The sequence below is a fragment of the Serinus canaria genome, chromosome 2, assembly GCF_022539315.1.
Source record: "Serinus canaria isolate serCan28SL12 chromosome 2, serCan2020, whole genome shotgun sequence".
Classification (NCBI taxonomy): Eukaryota; Metazoa; Chordata; class Aves; order Passeriformes; family Fringillidae; genus Serinus; species Serinus canaria.
In genome coordinates, this window is record NC_066315.1 from 94,149,279 (window position 1) to 94,169,119 (window position 19,841).

At 36.4% G+C, this 19,841-nt stretch overlaps 1 protein-coding gene across 2 annotated transcripts in view; it reads left to right on the forward strand.

Moving 5' to 3' along the window:
• FBXO15 (F-box protein 15) overlaps positions 1–19,596 on the forward strand; it is a 57,195-nt gene extending 37,599 nt beyond the window's left edge. For both annotated transcript variants that reach the window (XM_009101688.4, XM_018908282.3), the window contains exons 4-10: positions 3,269–3,511; positions 3,769–3,978; positions 5,813–5,942; positions 8,222–8,304; positions 9,442–9,587; positions 15,106–15,230; positions 18,370–19,596. In XM_009101688.4, coding sequence (XP_009099936.1) covers positions 3,269–3,511; positions 3,769–3,978; positions 5,813–5,942; positions 8,222–8,304; positions 9,442–9,587; positions 15,106–15,230; positions 18,370–18,639 — 1,207 coding nt within the window. In that variant the 3' untranslated portion in view covers positions 18,640–19,596. The remainder of the gene's footprint in view (positions 1–3,268; positions 3,512–3,768; positions 3,979–5,812; positions 5,943–8,221; positions 8,305–9,441; positions 9,588–15,105; positions 15,231–18,369) is intronic.
• The last annotated feature ends 245 nt before the right edge of the window (positions 19,597–19,841 follow it).

Sequence of the window (19,841 nt, forward strand, 5' to 3'; positions counted from 1 at the left end):
AATGGTGTGTCTCCAGCAGCTTTATGAAATTGTCATAGCTTTCACAATTTTGAAGTCCTTCTTACTTAGTTCTTTCATCAGTTTTTTGCAGGGGGATTGATTCAATCGAGTAATCCACTAGTGGTTTTATCTGTTGCTCTGTTGGTGAAGTTTTGGTGATTTCTAAATGGGAGCAAACGAGATGAAGATAAATACCAACACTTTTTTAAATGAGGATTGTTTATACAGAGTTCATAAATTGCTCCTACCAATATGATGATAATTTTGTCAAAGGGTAAAGAGGAGAGACCTGGGTTGGGATGTGATAACTAGGACCTGGGCATCCTTTTCTTTCTAGGATTCTACTGCATTAGTGTTATTTGAATGAGAAAATGTCTTCCTCTGTAGGAAGTTGCAATACTTGGTATGAATCTATTTTTCCCTGACTTACTGAAGCTTGTATGATGAATCAATTGGTTTACCTTGGCATTGATGCCTTTGGAACTGATGAATTTAAAAGGAAGATCTGTAATCCAGATTTAAGTTTTGAGGCTGTCAGCAGGCAAGGGTAGATAAAAATTGAATAGTTGACACAAATTACCAGTCTTGGCATGTGTTTTCCACGTCAGGGTGGTAAGGCAGGATAAAATCACTGTGGCTGTCCAGGGGAAGATGATTTATCTGTCTCCATCTCGACAATCTCTGTTTCCATTTTCTAATCTCAACAGAGATTAGTGTATGTGCACAAATGGGACTTGGGGAAGAGTTACTTTGCCTTATCTAGGAGCCTGACTGGTTCAGTGGGACCAAGTCATTTCTTCCTGATGGATTTTAATGGACCTTCTTAGGACCCTGAGTCTTGCAGTGTATGAATAGAAGTTTTAATTGAAGTCCCTGCATATTTTTGTGATAAATCTGACCTTGATTTTTAGACTGAGTATCTTTTTTAGGCCATTTCTGCTGTCCTTGATGTACAGGGTACTGTCCTTGATGCAACAGGACTATCAGTCTTTCATTGTGGTATGTTTGTGCTGCCTAATGCAGTGATTTGTCTTTTGGCTTTTCATATAATGAGTGTGCTTGAGCAGTTCTTGGCACTGATGTCTCCAATATAACTGTTGAAGACAAGGAGATGTTTATGACCCTCCCCCCTTTCTGCACCTTCTGTGCCCCAGCATGGGCTATTCCAGCCTTCCTGGCATGCAGTGTGGAAGGTTCACAGATATGGTCTGCCTGCGAAAACTTGAGGATTCTGATCACCAGCAGAACATGTGTGTGTGAGAGGAAGTGAGAGCACAGGGTCTTTTTGGCATTGTGGTCAAGTGATGGCTGATGATGATGTGCCCGATTCTGCTATTTGAGTTAAAGGCTTGTTGTAGTAATGTCCAGTAATGGCCTTGAGATGAGTATTAACAGTTTGAAGCAAAAAGGGCATATATTCTGTTGTGAAAGAGGCAAACTTGGGCTTCCCTGTTGGAAGCCTTTTTGATTTATCTGTCCTGAATTCTTCAGAAGTTGAGGATAAAGGGGCTGTGATACCTTCCTAAACACTTGTGATTCCAAGTCCTCCTTCATCTTCTTCTCAGTCTCCCTGTCCTAGCTGAATTTTTGAGTTTCTTGAACTAATTTCTTTGCTTGCACAACACTGTTTTGGGAAAGGAAGAAGCAATATGTTACTGAGAGTGAGGATGAGGATGGTAGGTATTTGTCATTAGTCTGTCTTCAGTCAACTAAATTGCTTGAGTCTGCAACTTCAAAAAGCAGGAAATGCCTACTACTAAGCCCTGTCTTTTCAGCATCATACAGTAAGATGCAGAGTATCTCCTTCAATCAAAGGATGTCTCTCTTGGGAAGGGGTTTCTAGTTAACAGGAGAGTTTTATAGGAGGTTATTTTACTGGACTTTTTAGGTTGATGAAGTTGGATGATACACAACTCAGATTCCCCTGGTGATGTTGTGTTAAGGACATCTCTCCTTTTTTTCATCACTGGACAATTCTAAACAGCTTTGTAGTTAAAAAAGAATTTCCCTTCTCCATCATATATTATCTGGTAACTTGGCTGCCTTTTACGATCTTAAAATGGAAGTATCTTAAAACTTTGTTTCAGTTATGGGATTGTCCTTTATGTTATCCTTCCCACCCTGCTTTTGGTGAAATGAAGGTTGAAAACTCATATTGACTGTGAGCCCACCTTTACCAGTCACAGTAGCTTTTTGGTCTGTGTGTTTTAGACACTTTTGTCTCAAAAAATGGCAGTGGGGAATTCTGTATATCTCTGCAGAGCAGCGGGCTGGAAGGTTTTTGCAAAATCCCTAAATAGGTTTGCATCAATAAGCAGAGCCTGGCTCTCAGCATGTGGGGGCTTATTCTCAGTGGCTGATGAATTGAGAATAGTTTTGATGGGTAGGAGGCAGTGTGGGATGGATCTAGTCCTTGAATGCTTTGAGGAGAGGGGAAGATGCCATACAATACACACTAGTGTAAGTTTGCCTGAGGATAAGTAAGAAGTGGTAAAGGTAATCTTCCTGATAAGTGGTAGAAAAGAATTAGAATTAAGAATTAGAATTAAGAATAAGAATTAAAAATTCTCTTAAGAATCTGTTGCCCTCACTATTCATTTTTTTTTAGTGCAGTTATGTACACTATGTGTCTAGCAGTTCAGCATGAGAAATCTTACTGGCAACCTGTATTCATAGGTTATTGTTTGAATTCTTGGAGGTTCCTGTACTCAATATTGTGTGAACTGTCCTAGAGACACTGAGGTATGAGAGGCTGAAATGTGACCTCATAGTTATCCTGGCATGAAAGACATGAAGCCATCATTACAGTCACATATTTCTTTGACTTCAGAAAGTCGTTTCTTCTCTGGGCTTTTCCAAAGAGAGTGCAGAAGGGATTGTCATGACATTGGTACTACCAAACAAAGGAGATTCTAAATTGTCCTCCTCCACACCATTTTCAGCTGGATCTGAGAAACTTGAAGTGTCTTTGTTGAATAGGAGGTATTAAACCACTTTTTCCACTAGCTGATTTTCTACAAGGAAGATGAATCATTGTTTTGGGGTGGAATTTTCAAAGTTTTCTGCTTAACCTTAATCAGTTTTCACTTACTTTGTTGACTATGACTGTGCTATCACAGAGCTTCATCCTGACTCCCGTATCTTTGGGAAGACAGACAAGACTGTTTTTGTGCTAACACTATGCTCAGTGGTAGCTGAGATGTGCATATAAAAAAATGAAGTGTCTATTCTTGAAATTCATTCCTCTTTATTCTGTTTTTATTTTCAGTGGAATTTGGCTGAAACTCTATTCCAGCTCTTTGCACCCAAAATGGACAGTTTGGAAAATGAAGTCTAAACAAACAGAAACTGTTTCTTTGGGCTGTGCTGCTTTAAATGATAAAAAGCCTGGGTACTGGAAGAAAGAGTACATCTTCAAACAAACATCTGCCTTCAAAACTAGAGTAATGCGCCTCGTTAAATTTCTAGATCCTTATACAGGTCTTCCATGTAAAAATAAAGAAGCTATGAAGTAAGCAATGCCTTGTCACAAAGATTTGGTTGAGAACAATGTACAAAATTTTAATGACTTGGGGGATATAGAATTAGAGCTAAAAAATTTATATCATAATGGGAAGATACAATGATAGTTATAAATGACTGAAACAGAGGAACATAAGTAGCTGCTAGTAGAAATTTAAAAATTCTGTTGAAAGCATAGTTTAAGTTTTATCACTTTGGGAATTTGTTTTTAAACACCCCTCTCCCCTCTCAATTCCTAAATAACAGAGTCTCTGGGTTAAGTTGGATAATTGTCCTAAAGGATAAAAATGGAAAAGAACATGTGGTAGAAAAGCCAAACCTATCATTTAAGGACACATCTGTTACCGTACTTTGGCATGGTACAGACTGGCCATGCTTAGACATCCTGTCAACCCTAAAACTGTTCGGAGTTACACCACTGCTTCCTGACCAAAGCATACCTCCCAACAAGAATGGGTGAGTTTTAACATAGGATTTTTTGAGGATTTTTGGGGTGCAACTGCTTGATAATGTGTCTGTACAGCCTATCTGACATTTGTTTGACTCAGTAAGTTAACTCTTCATTAGAAAGCCTCCCTGCAGTTTTTTTTCTATGTTCTTCTCTTCTTTGGTTGAGCTTTTTAGCAAGAAATAGTATAATCCAGCAAGCTATGACATTAATTGATAGGTTAATGTAGCTATTGGCTACATGTAGCTAATGTAGCTATATGCAGACTGATAGGTCCTGACTTGGAAAGCTGAATCTAAGATATAGACACCAATGAGCATGAAAGAAAAATGTAAATCTAGGAGAACTGATTGTGAGAAATTTAGCTTGGAAAAGTTAATCAGTATTTGTGTGGCTATAATCAAGTAATCTATGTTGCTAAAATTTATTTTCTGTCTGGTAGGTGAGTGTGTGAATTTAGAGGACTTGGTGTTTAACTATGCATGCAATCTTCAGTATGTGCATATAGAGTCACACAGTCCACAGCATGTCCCTTGTTTTTTAACTTAAAAGTGTACAATGGTTTTTGTCATAGTCTAAAAATATATTTAAATGAAAAATGTCTATTTGAGGTATTTGTTTGCTGTCAAGGAGTTCAGCACACATCTTGGCGTATGTGTATAGTAGGTGCAGTGTCAGCTACATGTTTCTTACACAAAGCCCCTAGCCATAGAGCTCTGAAAAAAGGAAGAAGTTTTCACCTAAAACACACCGGGTTCCTCAACCAGAAGAAAAGTATTTACTTAAAAAATGAATCAAGAAAAACTTTTGTTTAAAGTTAGCTGAACAAGTCTTGCAGTCAAATGATGTAGGAAATGTAGTTGTTTTACCAAGATGATGATTCATATATAGAAAATGAAAAAGAAAGCTTGCAGGTGATTGATGTATTTATTTCACAGTTAGAGCTTTTTACAGATTGTGACTATAGATGAAGGCAGTGCATTCACCAGTTTCAGTATGTCATTGTTAAAACTGTAAGTGCAGGGACAGGCCTGATTGACATAAAGATGGAAAGGGTTGTTGTTGATTAGGATGAATTTTTTTACTGTGAAGGTGGTGGGACACTGGAACAGGTTGTCTCGGAAGGCTGTGGATGCCCCATCCCAGGCAGTGTTCAGTGTGTAGTTGTAGGCAATACTACAGTGATACCAGTGGAAATCTAGGAACTGTTTTGACTATAGTAAGAGCCTAAGTCTGAAAAGGATTTTAGAAAGACTTCTTTCTTCATTCTGAATAGTTAATGCAAACTCTACTTTCTGCTTTTTTTTTTTTTTAATGTGCCATTGGTTAATAAGAGTGTCCATGAACTTATATTTAAGAGTGTTTTGGAGCTAAATGGCTTTAATTATAGGTAAAATATAGAAAAAAAAATCTAAAAAAAGAAAGCTTCCCATAGCACAAACTTTTAGTTCATTATATATACAATTTGATCCTTTCCTTTGAATTTTCCTTCACAGTGATAAATGTTCAGTGATTCTATCTAGTGTCAATAAAGTATAGAAAACAAATTGTAAAGTAATTCTCTGTTTTGAAATGTTGGGCAAGCACATAAGTTCTTTTTTAAAGAGTGTTTTAGAAGATCATATAGTGGTTTTGTTTCTTATCTTGTTAGGGGTTCAGATCCTGCTAGTGCACTGTAGTTGTTCAAATGCATAGTTTATGACTGCATGCAAAATGCTTTCAAAACCATTTTCATCATGTGCTGCTGGTCAGACTTCAGAGTTAGAAATGTAATTAGGCTGAAATTTTACATTAATAAGGAGACATAACCTTTTTGCTACATTCTGTATGTTCTTTTCCAAGACCTCGTCGATTTTCCTTGATTGCTGAGTACCATCTTGCTAACCTGACTGAAAATAGTGTAGTGGTTGGTGCTGATGAGCTTGTCCAGCTCTTCAGTCTGAGTCCAGGACTGTTAGTAGGAATTTGGAAGGTAAGAAAACATTTTGTTTCAGTATTTTATTATTATTTGAGGGAAAAGATTTTTTTTTTCTTGTAATTTGGGTTTGGGGAGGGTTTATTTTTTTTCCCTTTTGTATTTTGAAAGGTTTTGTCGAAACTAGTAACCATAAAACCCATGTAGGGACAGTAAGTGGATGATTTATTGTATCCTAAAGAGCTGTCACAGGAGTATATATACATAAAAAAATCCACTTCTAATTAAAAGATCAGTTATGTATTATTCTGTACTAGATACTGTGTTCCATTTTACTTATTTTGTGGTCTTCACATGCCCAAGTTTGATATTCTAGGGTAATTTTCACTAGAATGGTTTGAGAAGTGCTTCTTCCTGTGATTCATGCCATTACCTGTTCATATCACTCAAAGTGATGAGTTCCTACATCACAGCTTGGCTTAATCTACATCACCAGGTAGCAGTATCCTGCTCCAGCAGTAGGAATGGTGTAAATCTTGCCCATTTGGGGGTATTAAATTCTTGTTATTAAGAGTCTAAGTTAAGCAGTTAGCCTCTGTAGTAGGGTGTAGACATGAATGTCTTTAAAGGGCAGTGCAGAACATCTGAAGTAGACTTCTACACAAAAGGAATCTGCATCTTTGTACAGAGACCTCTGTGTCTGCCTGTTGCTATGCAGGGCTTGGTGCTGTGGAAGCCTATCTCAAGTGTGCTGCTCTTGATCTGAATTCAGACGTGTGAGCTCTTTTTTTCTCCCCTCAGTCATGCTATTGATGTCAGCTTAGGTTATTTGGCACTGGCAAGGAACTTTTCTTCTAGGAGGCTGCTGTGAGCAGTTCCTCAAAGTTGTCTAATTTCCACTTGCAAACATGCTGTCTCACCATTGCCTCTGGTGATTGTGATGTGCACAATCACCAGAGGCAATATTTAAAACTGCAGAAGGACTATTTCTTTCACTTACTCAAAGATAAGAGTGGAAGTCCGTTTCCTGGAAAACTTAAGACTGCCTGACCAGCATAAACCTGTTACAGGTTGTTTCAGTCTGTGAAAAGCTCTGCTAAATGAACAACCATTTCTCTCATATCTTCAGAAGTTTTGTAGACTTGTGTCCCTGTATTGTTGGCTCTGTGGTCTTGCTTATGCATTGGCCCCAGCCATGCTTAGAAGAGAACTCTTTCAGTACCTGGAAATGGTTCAGTCATAACCAAGTTCCACATAGTTGTTAAGAATCGAGTGCCTCACTCTAGTATATTGTCCCTGCTTCCTTCTCTGAACAGCAGTTCTTATTCTCTGTGTAGGCAGAGCAATATGAGGTAGTTAAGTGTCAGTGGGTGTAATAATTGTAAATGCCACACATCTTGTTTTTTTGCACATAGCTGCATAACAGAAACCAAGGGCAGCTTACGTGGGCCTCCTGGTATTTGGATAGAGAAAGACTGAGAAATTATGGGATTGATAGATCTCCCTTGTTAAATCCTTTATAGCAGTAATTTTGTACTATGAAAATACAGGAGTAGTTAAAAAGCCAAAAGTTTGAATAGAGGATGTAATTTTCTGGTAACCCAGAGAGATGAAAACAGTAGTTGCCCATATTTCAGGAGAGTAATAGACTTCTGGCAGTGAATAATTTTCCTATTGACTTAGGTGTTTGTAAATGTAGGATTTAAAAAAAGCATTTAAAGAAAAAAACCTGATATCCTAGCATTCTCTGTTCTTGAAGTAAATACATACCTCTGTCTCTATTTAGTTTTCACAAAGATATTTTCTTTGACTATAGAAGGTTATGTTTTTAATGTTTTCCCAGGAGTAAATAATCTGGTGAAGACACGATTTTTATTTTGAAATTCACAATTTCTGTTGAATAATTCTGTATTCCTCACTGATGTTAGCCCTCTTTGGAAACAGTTCTTTACACATGAAAATAAACTTTATGCTTCAGTAGCTGGGAGTAAGTGCTGTTTGGTTCTGTTTAGGTATCTTTTTAAAATGGTAAGTAGAAGCTAGGAAAGTACAATTCTTGCATTGCTCTCATAATTTTTGCCTTGGCATAGCGAGCTTCTCTCTCTTTCCCTGTAATACAAAAATGCTGCAATCTTTTAAATATATTCTGTACTCTTGTGAAAATTCAGTAAAGGTTTTAGGAGTCCAAGTGTTAAAGCAAGCCATTACTAACATTATTATAGTAATTGACAGAGTAATAAGCAGCAGAATTTATCTACGAATTTTAATGCTCAGAAAGACCTTGTGAAAAAAAGAATTTCCAGATGAAAATACATCTACTTTAATTAACTTTTCAGGGGAAAAATGAAATTGCTTTTGTTATGGCGAATCTTCATTATAATCAACTTCTTGAGAGAAGCATTTTGGGTTCTGCTACTATGTAAGTTTGGTTTTCCTTTGTGGGTAATAAAGATAACCTTTTGAATAAAGATTTGAGTTTTACAGTTAAAATTTGCTTCTTGTAAAAGGTTTATATTTAGATAGTAATTAACTATTCTTGTTTAATATAAACAACAGTTACAGTAACTAAATAAAAAACTGTAGAAGCATTTTCATACTAAAATATGACCATTGTTATGCTCTTAAGGAGATGATTTAGTTATACAAGTGTACTGGTACTTTCTGTATTGAGAAAGTTAGAAATACACTGTACACACTTTCTCCTCTTTCACAAGCATTCTTATTTCCTCTTTCTGTCTGAAACAGAAAGAAAAGAGAGAGACATTGCTGGAAGTAGGGAAGTATTCTTTAGCTGTATAAGAGGGGGGAAAACTCTGGTAAACTGGTGAGGTGCCTGCATTAATCTTTTAATCCTTTTGAGAAAGTAGCTGAGTTTCCTATGAAGTGTTTGTATATGTGTATATTGCAGTGTATAATATAATACCTGTTTATACATTGTAAGCTGCTTGAAAATATGATTTTCTTTCAGCTTTAGAATAGTATTTGGGGAGTTTATTTCCCACTCAGCTTTCTGGTCAGATACTGTTGTATCTACCAGTAGTCTTAAATGCCCGCTATAACTTCGTGTGGCTCTTCTCACACAGAATGTAAGATTTAACACCATCTCCCTTAATACCAAATTGAATCCTATGTAGAAGTTGCTCAGTTGCCTCTGGCATGTGGTCTCTTTAGGTTGCTTATGTGCAGCACTTATTTAGCTAGGTACAGACAAAATTATTTCAATATTTGCTATTTCAGAGAAGTCTCTAGAGCTAGTGGACTTTAAGATTTGTAGTTAAGCTGAGGCTTTTTTCTTTTTCATCGACAAGTCCATGTTTTGAAGTTTAAGATATGTACCTTTTAAAGTTGACTGCTCTATTTTCTGCTTTTGGCTGGGCTGAACAGCTGATCAGCAGTATTAGGCACTGTATTATCTTAAAAGAAGCATGATGAGCTAGAGATGATTGATTTGGAAACTGACTTAAGATGACAGTCTCGATGTAGGCCTATGTGTTATATATTTACTAAGTCATACCCCCTTGCTGAATTCTATCTTTTTTTTTTTTTTTTTTTCAAGTCAATATTCTCCTCCACCTAATAAACCTTTACTGGATGATATTGACTCAGAATATGGTCTGCATGACTACAGCCTGCATCTGGATCTGCATGGCAGAAACTGCATGTACCTGTGTGGGTCCTTCAAGTGCCTCTTCTGCAGAAAACGTAAAGTTGATGGAGCAATACTGTCTGTTTTAAAAATGATCCCTGCTGTTAAATCTTTCCTTCTTATACCCAGTTTCTCCCAGTTGTTTTAAGGGCTGAAACTGAAATGGAATTTCAAGAGTTAGTTATCTTTCTGTTTGTGATTGTGGTTTCTTTATATCTGCATGGTGCTTTGTGTGGTATCCTAAGCCTGCTCTGTAAGAGGTCTGCCTGCTGGTACATTGACACTGTCAGGCCTGGCACACAAATTGTGCAGATTTTCAAGGTCTTTTCTTTTAGTTCTGTGCTACATTAATAATACACTGGCACAGTTCTTGATTCAGGTTGATGCTTCTTTCACATGTATTTTATGAAGGAGAGATGGATATATGGGTGAATCTTGTTTCTGTAGAATTCTCCTCAAGCATACAGACAGATTAAATATATACATATGTTTGTAGAAGTTATTATGAATTTAATATTTAGAGTTTTTATTTCTGTGAGCTTAAGGTTGCCTGTTTTGACAACCTTTCATTATGTGGAAAACAATTTCAGTCTTCTGCTGCTTCATTCTGTTCTCAACACTTCTTTCCATGAGACATTATTGGACATCCCTGTTGTTCTCATACAGCCCAGATTCATAATTGTACTGGGGTTTTGAAAAATACATGGATGATCTCCCTTTTGACTTAACTTCAGCATAACTTCCTAAGCTACACAGCTGTCTTTATGTAAGCAGAGACTGATTAAAATTTTAAAATTAAACACTGCCATTAATTTAATTAAGAATTAAGTACTGTAAATTAATTATTCCTCCCCAGTGTTTTTTTTTTTTTTTTTATACCGGCACTTCTGAGCGCTGTGGATTTCAGAACATATTGTTTTTCTGTCAGTAGAGGGCGCTGTTGTCAGGCGTGAGTTTTTTTACAGGGCTGCAGAATTTCACCGTGATTTGGTTTGGTTTTTCTCATTTCTATTTGGCGATTGCAAGAGCTGTCGTTTAGACTGCAGCCTTATGCAGTGTGGAGCGTTGTAGTCCTTGAACCTGAAATATACATGTTTTCAGATTCTAGAAAAGTGCCAAGCTTGAATTAAAGGAATACTTCTAAGGATAAAACTTCAGTGAAAATCTATGCATGTAGCAAGAGATCTTACCTGAAGTATTGAGTAGTACAGGAGTCCTCTTTATGTTCTCAAAAAATAAAAAAAATTTCTGAAAATTGGCCAGAGGGTTGGGTTTTTGGGATTGTGTTGGTTTTTCTTGTTTAGCTGAATATCACATTTTGTTTTCTAAAATGAAAATGTTATGCTTCTAGCAATACAGTTGCACAAGAAAAAGGATTATGTGGCATACTTCCTTTCTTGGTATCACTTTCTTGCTGCTAGTAAGCTACTTCCACAAAAGACTAAGCTGATGTTTATGCAAATTGAAGCAAATGTCCATGAACTACAGTTGTGATGCTGTCTCACTTTCCAAGTTACAGAGTCGGTTTTATGTTCACAAGTGTTTTCTGAATTGCAATGGTTTTGTCACCTTCAGCAGTGTGACAGCCACCAGAATCTGGTCTCAAAGGACATCAGCTGAAGCTGTGGTTCTGCAGACAATAAGCTCATTTGTCATCTAATCCCTTCCATGTGTTTGCACAATAATTCCTTTTGGAAAATGCTTGACTTCTTCCAAAAAGGTGTAGCGAGGCAGAATATGGCTGTCTGCTGTCACGTTTTTCATTGTGATTTGTTATTCATTTTTCTCAGTCTTGTGAACATGGTGTTGCTGAATGTGGCCAGGTTTATCCAAACTGGTTGTGTTTGATGGTTTGTCTTTTGTTTTTAAGGTCCATTATAAAATTGGACCATCCTCTGGGAGGACTCTGAGGCATGGAAGTCCTGCAACATACTGGGAAGTCTTGCTATTTCTGAAAATTCTCTACCCAGTCCAGTTTTATTTTAAATTACAGATGGAACATGCCCATGGCAGTTTCCACAACTTGAGGCACATAGCAGTTTTCAGCTAGTTCTGTTGTTGTGCTTATTTATTAGTTTTCACTAGGAAGCTTTAGGCATTCTTAGGTTACCAGAGAATGCTCATTTGCATTTTGCAGAATAACTGATTTATTTGTTCAAGATTAATTTTTGTCTGCTTTTTGTTAGTATATATTAATATTGTGCTTCATTTTGCTACTCCATTTTCAATTCATTTTGCAGAATTCTTAATATTAAATTTAAAAAGGTTATGTTACACTTCATTGGACCAAGCAGATGGAATGTATATGGCTATAGATTTTTTTTTTGTTGTTACACTTGCACTGCAGTAACTAGCTGTTTTGCCACTGGTTTGGTTGGTATTTGGCATTTTATTTTATGCTCCCTTTTATGTAAACATAATTAGTAATATGGTTTCATTGTCAGGTACTGTAGGTGATTATGTTAAATACTTTACAACTGAATTGAAAATATTTAGAAAACTTGTTTTCAGGAAGTTATGACAGGCTTTTCATATGACTCCCAGAAGCCATGAGTCCAGGTTCATAATAAATATTTTTGAAATGTGTTTACCTAGGTTTTCTACTTTTTAAGCACAGCTTTGTAGCCACTTGGTAGTTTAAGCTTTCACTTTTCAATGTCATTTCTTGTTGATGTAAACTGATGTGTAGTGCTTGCAAAATGTAAGGGTTGATTTTTGTGTATTTAGAGAACTTTTAAGATTTGTTTGTAAAATTTCATGTCAGGCATTTGAAATATTTTGCTTGACCTTGAAGATTGATTTGCAAGTTTAAATTATGATTTCAGTGTGATAAGGCTGGTTGTTGGCATCCAAATTATTGTTAAACACAGCTTTTCCTCCAAAAATACCAATCAAATGACAACTTGCAACAAAGGCTTGGTTAGCAAAACAAACGTTCTTGGTTTTTAGCTGAAAGTAAGTGCTTTGGAACTATTGGTCTATTTGTTTCTTTCCCCTGTGGTTTGTCTACATGGTATATGTTCTCTTTGTTGGTATTGCCCTTATTTAGAAGTATTTGTTCCCTATAACTTACTCTGCTGCTTTGCTTGCAGTTGCTATGTGTGTTTTGCATGAATCAAGGACTAGAGATATTATAAGGGGATAATGAAACAAAGTCTGGTTCAGCCTGAAGAAGGCCCTGTCCAATTTTCTTCCTCTGTTTCTCTTCATATGTTTAACATAGCTTGTCCTGTCCTTAAATTTCATTTTCTCATCTGTCTGGGGTGAGGAAGGGGGGATTTACTTAGCCTTCAGTTTCTTGCTTGTTTCTAGGCAGGCTTTTCCTTCCTCCTGAATGTGAGCACTGAAATTGAGCTTTTATATTAAAAAAACTCCATATATTAAGTCTGGATTAACCAACCCATTAATAATTAGCCTTCAGATTCTTGATCTGTTGCCTATATCCATCCTGGCTAAAGTTAAGAAGTAACTGCAACACATCATAGCCAGATGATCTATCTAGCAATGGTGTTTTAATGCCATGCAATAGTAGTGATGTCCTGCGCTTCGTTAATTTATTAGCAGCAAAATGCTTTTTTCAATCCATTTTTATTCCATTCAAACTTCATTTGTACTGAATAAGAGAAATAGCCACTTCCATTCAGATTGGAATTGTGTATAACCAAATAGTCCTTTTGGAAAAAATGCTTGTTGACTGATGTTTTCAAGCCTCTTGTATAAAAGTTCACCTTTAAATGTGGACTTTCAGTGGTTAGTCATATCTTATTAAAATAGTTTTATTTTAATAAGATATTTTTACCTTGAATGAAATTTTGTCATTGAATTTGATTTACTGAGGTTTTGGAACTGAACCATTTGGACAGGTGTCATCTTATGGCCTTTTTCTACTTTGAGCTGGATACTGGAAATTAATTCTGCTTACATTTTCTTCACTGATTGCTTTGGCACTTCACTGCAAGGACATTGGGTATCACAGTTTGGAGGACTGCATTTTCCTTCAACTATACAAAGCATTTCCTACAAAATTTTTCCTAGGCAAAGTCATGTTGGTTTCACTGTATTCACACTCCTATTCCAAACAGTGTTTGTACTGAAAAACCTGCAGCTGTTGTCCTCTGCCATGTGCTGGGCTGCTTCCTTTCTGGAATAAGGGCTCTTTGGACTCCCCACTGGTGAGTGATGCCTTTCCAGCATTGGTGTGTGGCCAGCTGTATCTTGGGAGTTGCTTGGCTCTACAGTACCAATTCAGAGAAGTTTTTGGCCTCTGTGTTAAAGTGTGCGCTTTCTTTCTCCATCACTGTCTCCAACTATCTGCTTCAAGAAGCCACCAAGCTGAGGTTTTGCTGCCACTGCATGCTGGATGCAGCCATTGAACTCACAGCCAGCCTTTAGGATGTTGCTGCTTCTGTCTGTAGCCTCGTGCTGCTACTTGGGCTTGATTGAAGGAGAATCACAGGCAAAACACTTCTGCCTTTTTTCACTTCTGTCACTTGCATCTTAAATCTCTGCAAGCCCCTTCACTTGTTACCTTACCAGTCACCTGCTACTGGATCCTGACAAGCATTATGTTCCTGGGAATCCTTCTCTCCTTTGTATCTGTCTCCTGCAAGTGCTAGATACTTTCTTTTTTGTACTGAGGTCTCTAGTGCTTTTGTTCTTCTCTTTTGAGAGCGTATCTCTTGTTCAGGAGACTTGTTTAAGGAACATCCTACCAAGAAATCTGTTTGTATCATGATGTGATTCTTTTATTTTCACTTTTCTTTGTAGTCAGATCATGTTCACTATGATGTATCCCAAGTTATAATTAGACTGTTGGATTCCCTGGTTAACTTTCCTTCTCTGATAGCAAAGGAGAAAAAAACTTAAAAAATGCGCCTCTTTTGAGAGGAGAGGAAGAGATCCCAAAGAAATATGGTTATATGTAGTAATAAAAAAATCACAAATCATAGTAATTCTGCCAAAAAACCCCTAGGGGCCTTGGAAAGGTATTTAAAAAATGAAAAAATCCATAATTTAAAAACTTGATTCAAATAAAATCATACTGCATGTCAATTTAAATGATGCATTATCCTTTCTGAGGAGGACTAGTCATCTGTATACCCTTTGTATTGGGTTTTTTGAGTTTCCAGTCAGAGCTGAGAGATTTAAATAACTTGAAAAAAAAGGTTGGGGAAGTATCTCATTGTTTCATTTTATGTGTTAGTGTTGAGCTTGACTTCTGGGGAATGGGAAGTGATGGAGGCACTGGTGGCATGAAATTGAAATGCTGAATGTGAAATTTGCTCCTTACATCCTTGTGTAAGTTCTTTGGGTGGCATTCCTATTTTTATACTAAAAAATACAAAAGAATTTTTTTATCTGCAGTTTCTACTGTGGATCACAGAATCAAAGCTCCAAACTGCAGCTTAATTCCTCTTTAAAGTGCTTGATATTTAGCTGTTGGTGTATGCCAGGGTTTCTTATTGGTAAGTGGGAAGAAAAAGACATGGAAAGAAGATAAGTGAACATTTACAGTGTACTTGTGCTCAATTTGATTTATGCTGCTGTAATATTGTATATGGTTTATATTTTCAGGTGACATTGAAAATGGATACCTGAGGCTCAGAGTTGTAAACTTAAAGGATAATAGGAAGCACTTGCCTATTATTGGGACACTTGGCATATGCTGGGAAACAGATGTGTTTAAAGGCAATGTAAAGGTCAGAAATATTTTCTGTTTCTGGAAATGGTTACCTCAAAACAGAATTATGTTTGTGCATCCTAAATAGGTTAATTTTTAAACAATCTTTTGATTTCTAGAAGCTGTTTGTAACTGGACAAAACCTCTATTCCAATATTTTCAAAAAGGGTGAATTTTGAGGAAAAGAGTTTTCTCCTTTCTCTCATAAGTCTGAATTGCATGATAGACCCATTATCTGTGTGTAATTACTCCTGTGCTTTCCTCTTAGCAAAGATGCTGTGACTGACCAGCCTACTTGGAAATGCTGGACAAAAAAATGTACTGCAGATATACTTTTTGTGAGGATTTTTTTTAAAATTTGGTGTGAGAGTGTTATTTTTTGTTTTGTGTTTTTTGTTTCTTTTGTTTTGGTTTATTTGGTTGGTTGATTGGGTTTATTTTGTGAGCAATAAGCCTTGAACCTCTGGGGAAATACTCTGCAGTTCTGTGCTGTATGTGCTGTGAAAGTTAGGAACTGTTGGGAAATATTAAAATGCCAGTGGACAGAGGAAATTACAGTCCACATCAGCACCTAGCTCCAGTCAGGTACATCACTCAGCTGGATTAACTCTTTATTTTTTAGAGGAATGCTCACACATTCTATAAATTCCTAAATTAAATTAGGATAAAATTCCTAAAAGAATTGTTTCAAACAAAGTTTCAGAATAGTTCTGTAGCTTTTGCAATAGTGGTGAAGGCACTTATTTTTAAATGTACTTCATCAGCATGAAGTCGTGAAGTTTCTGATGAATATAATTTAAGCACTACTGAAGTATCATCTAGTTCAACATTTGATTTCAATTTTGGTGTTTCTCTTGAAAAAAAAACCATCAGAATTAATAAAACTGTTGTTTCTGCCAATCCTGTATAAATGTGGAATGGAATATTGTTTGATAAGATGAGACTTTTTTTACCAAGGCATGTAGTGACAAAACAAATGGCATTGTTTTTAAACTGGACATTGGGAAAAAAAGAGCTAAAAAATTCTTTCTCCATGCTCAGCATGGTGAGGCAGGGGAGTTGGAATTAGGCAACTTATCAAGGTCCCTTCTAACCCAAATCATTCTACGATTCTATAGGATTAACAGCTACTTGGCAGAATCTTTTATTTTTTTTGATGAAAAAAAATCCTGAGTAGTACATAAGAATTTGGGAAGTTATCTGTCAGAGGAAACAGCTATAGCTGTAGTCTTTACTTTTTTCATTTTTAATCATTCTCCTATGTGCTTACAGCATAATTATACTTAATATTTGTTTCTAGGACAAAATAAAGAATGCAGTATTTTTTTAAAATCTCATTTTGTGATGACAGATGGAACATGTCAGCATATAGCTGTGGGTTGAATTCAGTGTAGTTTTTACCATAAGTCTCTAAAATTCTTAAAGCATGTCAAGGCCAGATAACATCAGCCACAGAAGTAGGACATTCCATTACTTTGAATTTATTTGAATTTTGGTTAATACTCTAAGGAAAACAAAAAAAACCCAAAAACTTTCTTGGCACTTCTGGGTTTTTTAATAAAAAAATTAATTGCTGAAGTACAGATAGTTGGAAATCATCATGGCTTAGGCATGTTATTCTCCAGTTTAGGATTCTCACTGTAACCACTCCAAGTCACACTCCACTGGCTTGCCTTCCCCTTCCTCTCCCCTGTGTTGGACTGGAGAGGAGAGCTGGAGGCACAAAAGGTAAAGATCAAGGTTGAGATAAGAGCAGTTTACTTGGAAGCAGCAATGAGATAAGAAAATGGAGAATAGCAGCAAAAATATTAATAACAAGAATGTACAAGAGAGGGGAGAGATTCATGTACAAATGCTCACCATGGAGCAAAACCTGACCATTTCACAATACTCTAAAGAGAAGAAAGCCCTTTCCTTGCCCCGGAAATGAGGTGAGGTGGTAGAGAACAACCAGCATCTTAGCCATGCTCCCTCCTGGCTACTGTAAAAATTAACCTGATCCTGACCAGAACCAGGACATAAATGCATGGGGAGACCCCACCATCCCACCACCCAACACCACCCCACTTTACTATTCATAATTGGCCTTTTATATGCAAGTTGTCGGACCAGAAAATAGTGATTCTTTCTTGTTTCCAGTGATTCTGTAGCTCATATAGGTTTATTACACCATCATTAGGTTTGGTTTGAATTTTGTATTTTCAGCATAGTCTACAGTAAAAAGCTTAGGGAAACTGTGTGCATCATATTGCCTCATGTTCATGCCATCTGCCCTTGTGTTGTTTGATTGAAGTAAAGTAATAGTGAAAGCAATGTTAGAGCAACAGAAGCACAACTATGTAGTACAGAGAAATAAAGCATTCCAAATGAATTTTTTTGGCATGGAATATGTGGTGTTGGTTTGTTTATGCTTTTGGAGCACAGATACAACATGATTAAGATAATTTGATTCATTTAATATTCAGAACTCATGAGAATAAGGAACAGCTGATACTAACAATTACTCCTTTGCTTCCAAGGGATATGTCAAACTATCAGTTTGCCAAGACTAAGGAATTGGCATTAGCATTTTTAAATTATCTAGTGTGATCTCGTAAAGAAATATTTTCAAGAATTTTTAAGAGGAGGAATTACATCAAGATTATTAATATTACTTTTTTGGGAACTGAAGCTGTGAGCCTTTCAAAGAGTACTGTATACAGCTGGCTTGGAAGGGTAATTGTGTGTACTGCCTTGGGTGGTCCCTGAGTATCTTTGTAAACATTGCTGCATTCACTCAGGTTTAGCAGCTGACTTTAAACTTAGGTTGCTTTCTCGTATTGAAGGGACCATCATTATTTGAATGGTAAAGCAACTAATTGTTGAGAAAAACAATTAGATGTTAAAGGCTTAAAAATGTTCAAGAAGTAATGTCTGATTTGGTTTGGCACTGGTGCGTTCTGTAGCGCAGCGTTTGATGTGTGTAGGTTGCAGTTTTGGTTTCTGTAGGAAACCTCTAAGTATTTGTTGCAGTAGGTCAGTGAAGCACTATCAGTTTTTATTTTTTTGAGGTTTTAGCCTTTGTACAAAACTCTCTGAACCATTGATATGTCTTCTAAAATCAGGGACAGATCTGTGTTATGACATAGGGAAATAATCTCTTCTGCTTGTGTTTGTAGGACTGCTTTGTGATGGATCTGACACTCTTGGATGAAACTGGAAAGCCCTTCTGGTGTTTTAGTGCTCCAGTCCACATGGAATTATCTACCAAGTCGTCCGGCCTTTATGACTACATGGGTCATATCTATACTGCAGACTATGCAGATTCAGAGGGTAAAGTCTGTGTTGAGTTTGTATGGTTAGAAGAAACCAAGGAATATATTATAGTCAGTTTGGTGCTTTATGTAAGCACCAAAAAGGTGAACAGCTGGTATGGAACAAACTACTGACTGAATTAGATTACTAATTTTCTTTGCTTTAAGGACCAAACAACCCTGCTACAACAAAAACCTCAGTAAACCATTGATGCTTAAGATTGACACCAACAAGCAAGACTGTTCCTGCAAGTTTTCCATTAACAAGTGCAATTGCCTAAATATTTTTAATAGGCAGTTGAGGAATCAAAGAGACATATTGATATAAGTGAGAGGTTTTCTTCTTTGTTGAACATTACATGGTTAGTCTGTTTCTCACTTGCTATATTGAAATTATTTTTAGGAAGATTTTTCTTCATAGACACTTGTTACTATGGTTAAGGAATTGCTTCTTTTGAGAGCCAAGCTGTGAAGATGCCTTACCTTACATAAGCTACACTGGTTTGGAGAACATTGACTTTTATGCTTAGTAATAAAAACAGCATATGTGCTGTTTTTATTACTGTTTTATAACTAACCTGTTCCCTTCAGGTTTGTTGGAGTGTAATTGGTAAATGAGAAGTTTTGTTAAACACATTTTGTTAAATGCTTTTTCCAGAAAAACTTCACTGAAATATATTTTAGTAAAAGATTGAGAGGCTAGATGGGAAGTCAGATCTGAAAAATGTGTCAGTCAAGGCATTTGTTAAGAAACTAGTGTAAAATCTGTTTATGACGTTTCTTTAAATTCCTGTTTGTTCTGTTTTCCCATGTTCTAACCTTGTCTGATTGAGACTAGATACTTGCCTCACATATTGGCCTATGAATAAGTGTCCCAATTATCAGCCAACCTGAGTTGATATCTATTCTTACTGAGTGTATGTAACATTCAGTTGTTTTGGAAACATTGCATATCTGATACTACTTATCTAACAATATGAATCCATATAAAAATTGAATATATGTGCCTTATCTTTCCAGTTCCATGGAGTAACTTTAGAATCAAATTTTCTACTTTCTGTATTAAAAAATAAATAAATTAAAATTACCTGATATTGTGAGTCCAGTGTCATTACCTAGCAAGGACAATTATATTGTTGACTGCTCTGACTTTGTCATGGTAGTGATTTTCTTAAAAATAAATTCTCTCATTATTTGTTTATATACATTAATTGGTTTGTGCAAACAATGTTCATATGCAAGCACTTGTCTTCTATGCTACAGAGGTAGATAGATGTTACAGCCAGAGAATTGCTTCTTAATTTAACTTTCAAAGACAATAAGCTGAGGCTGATACA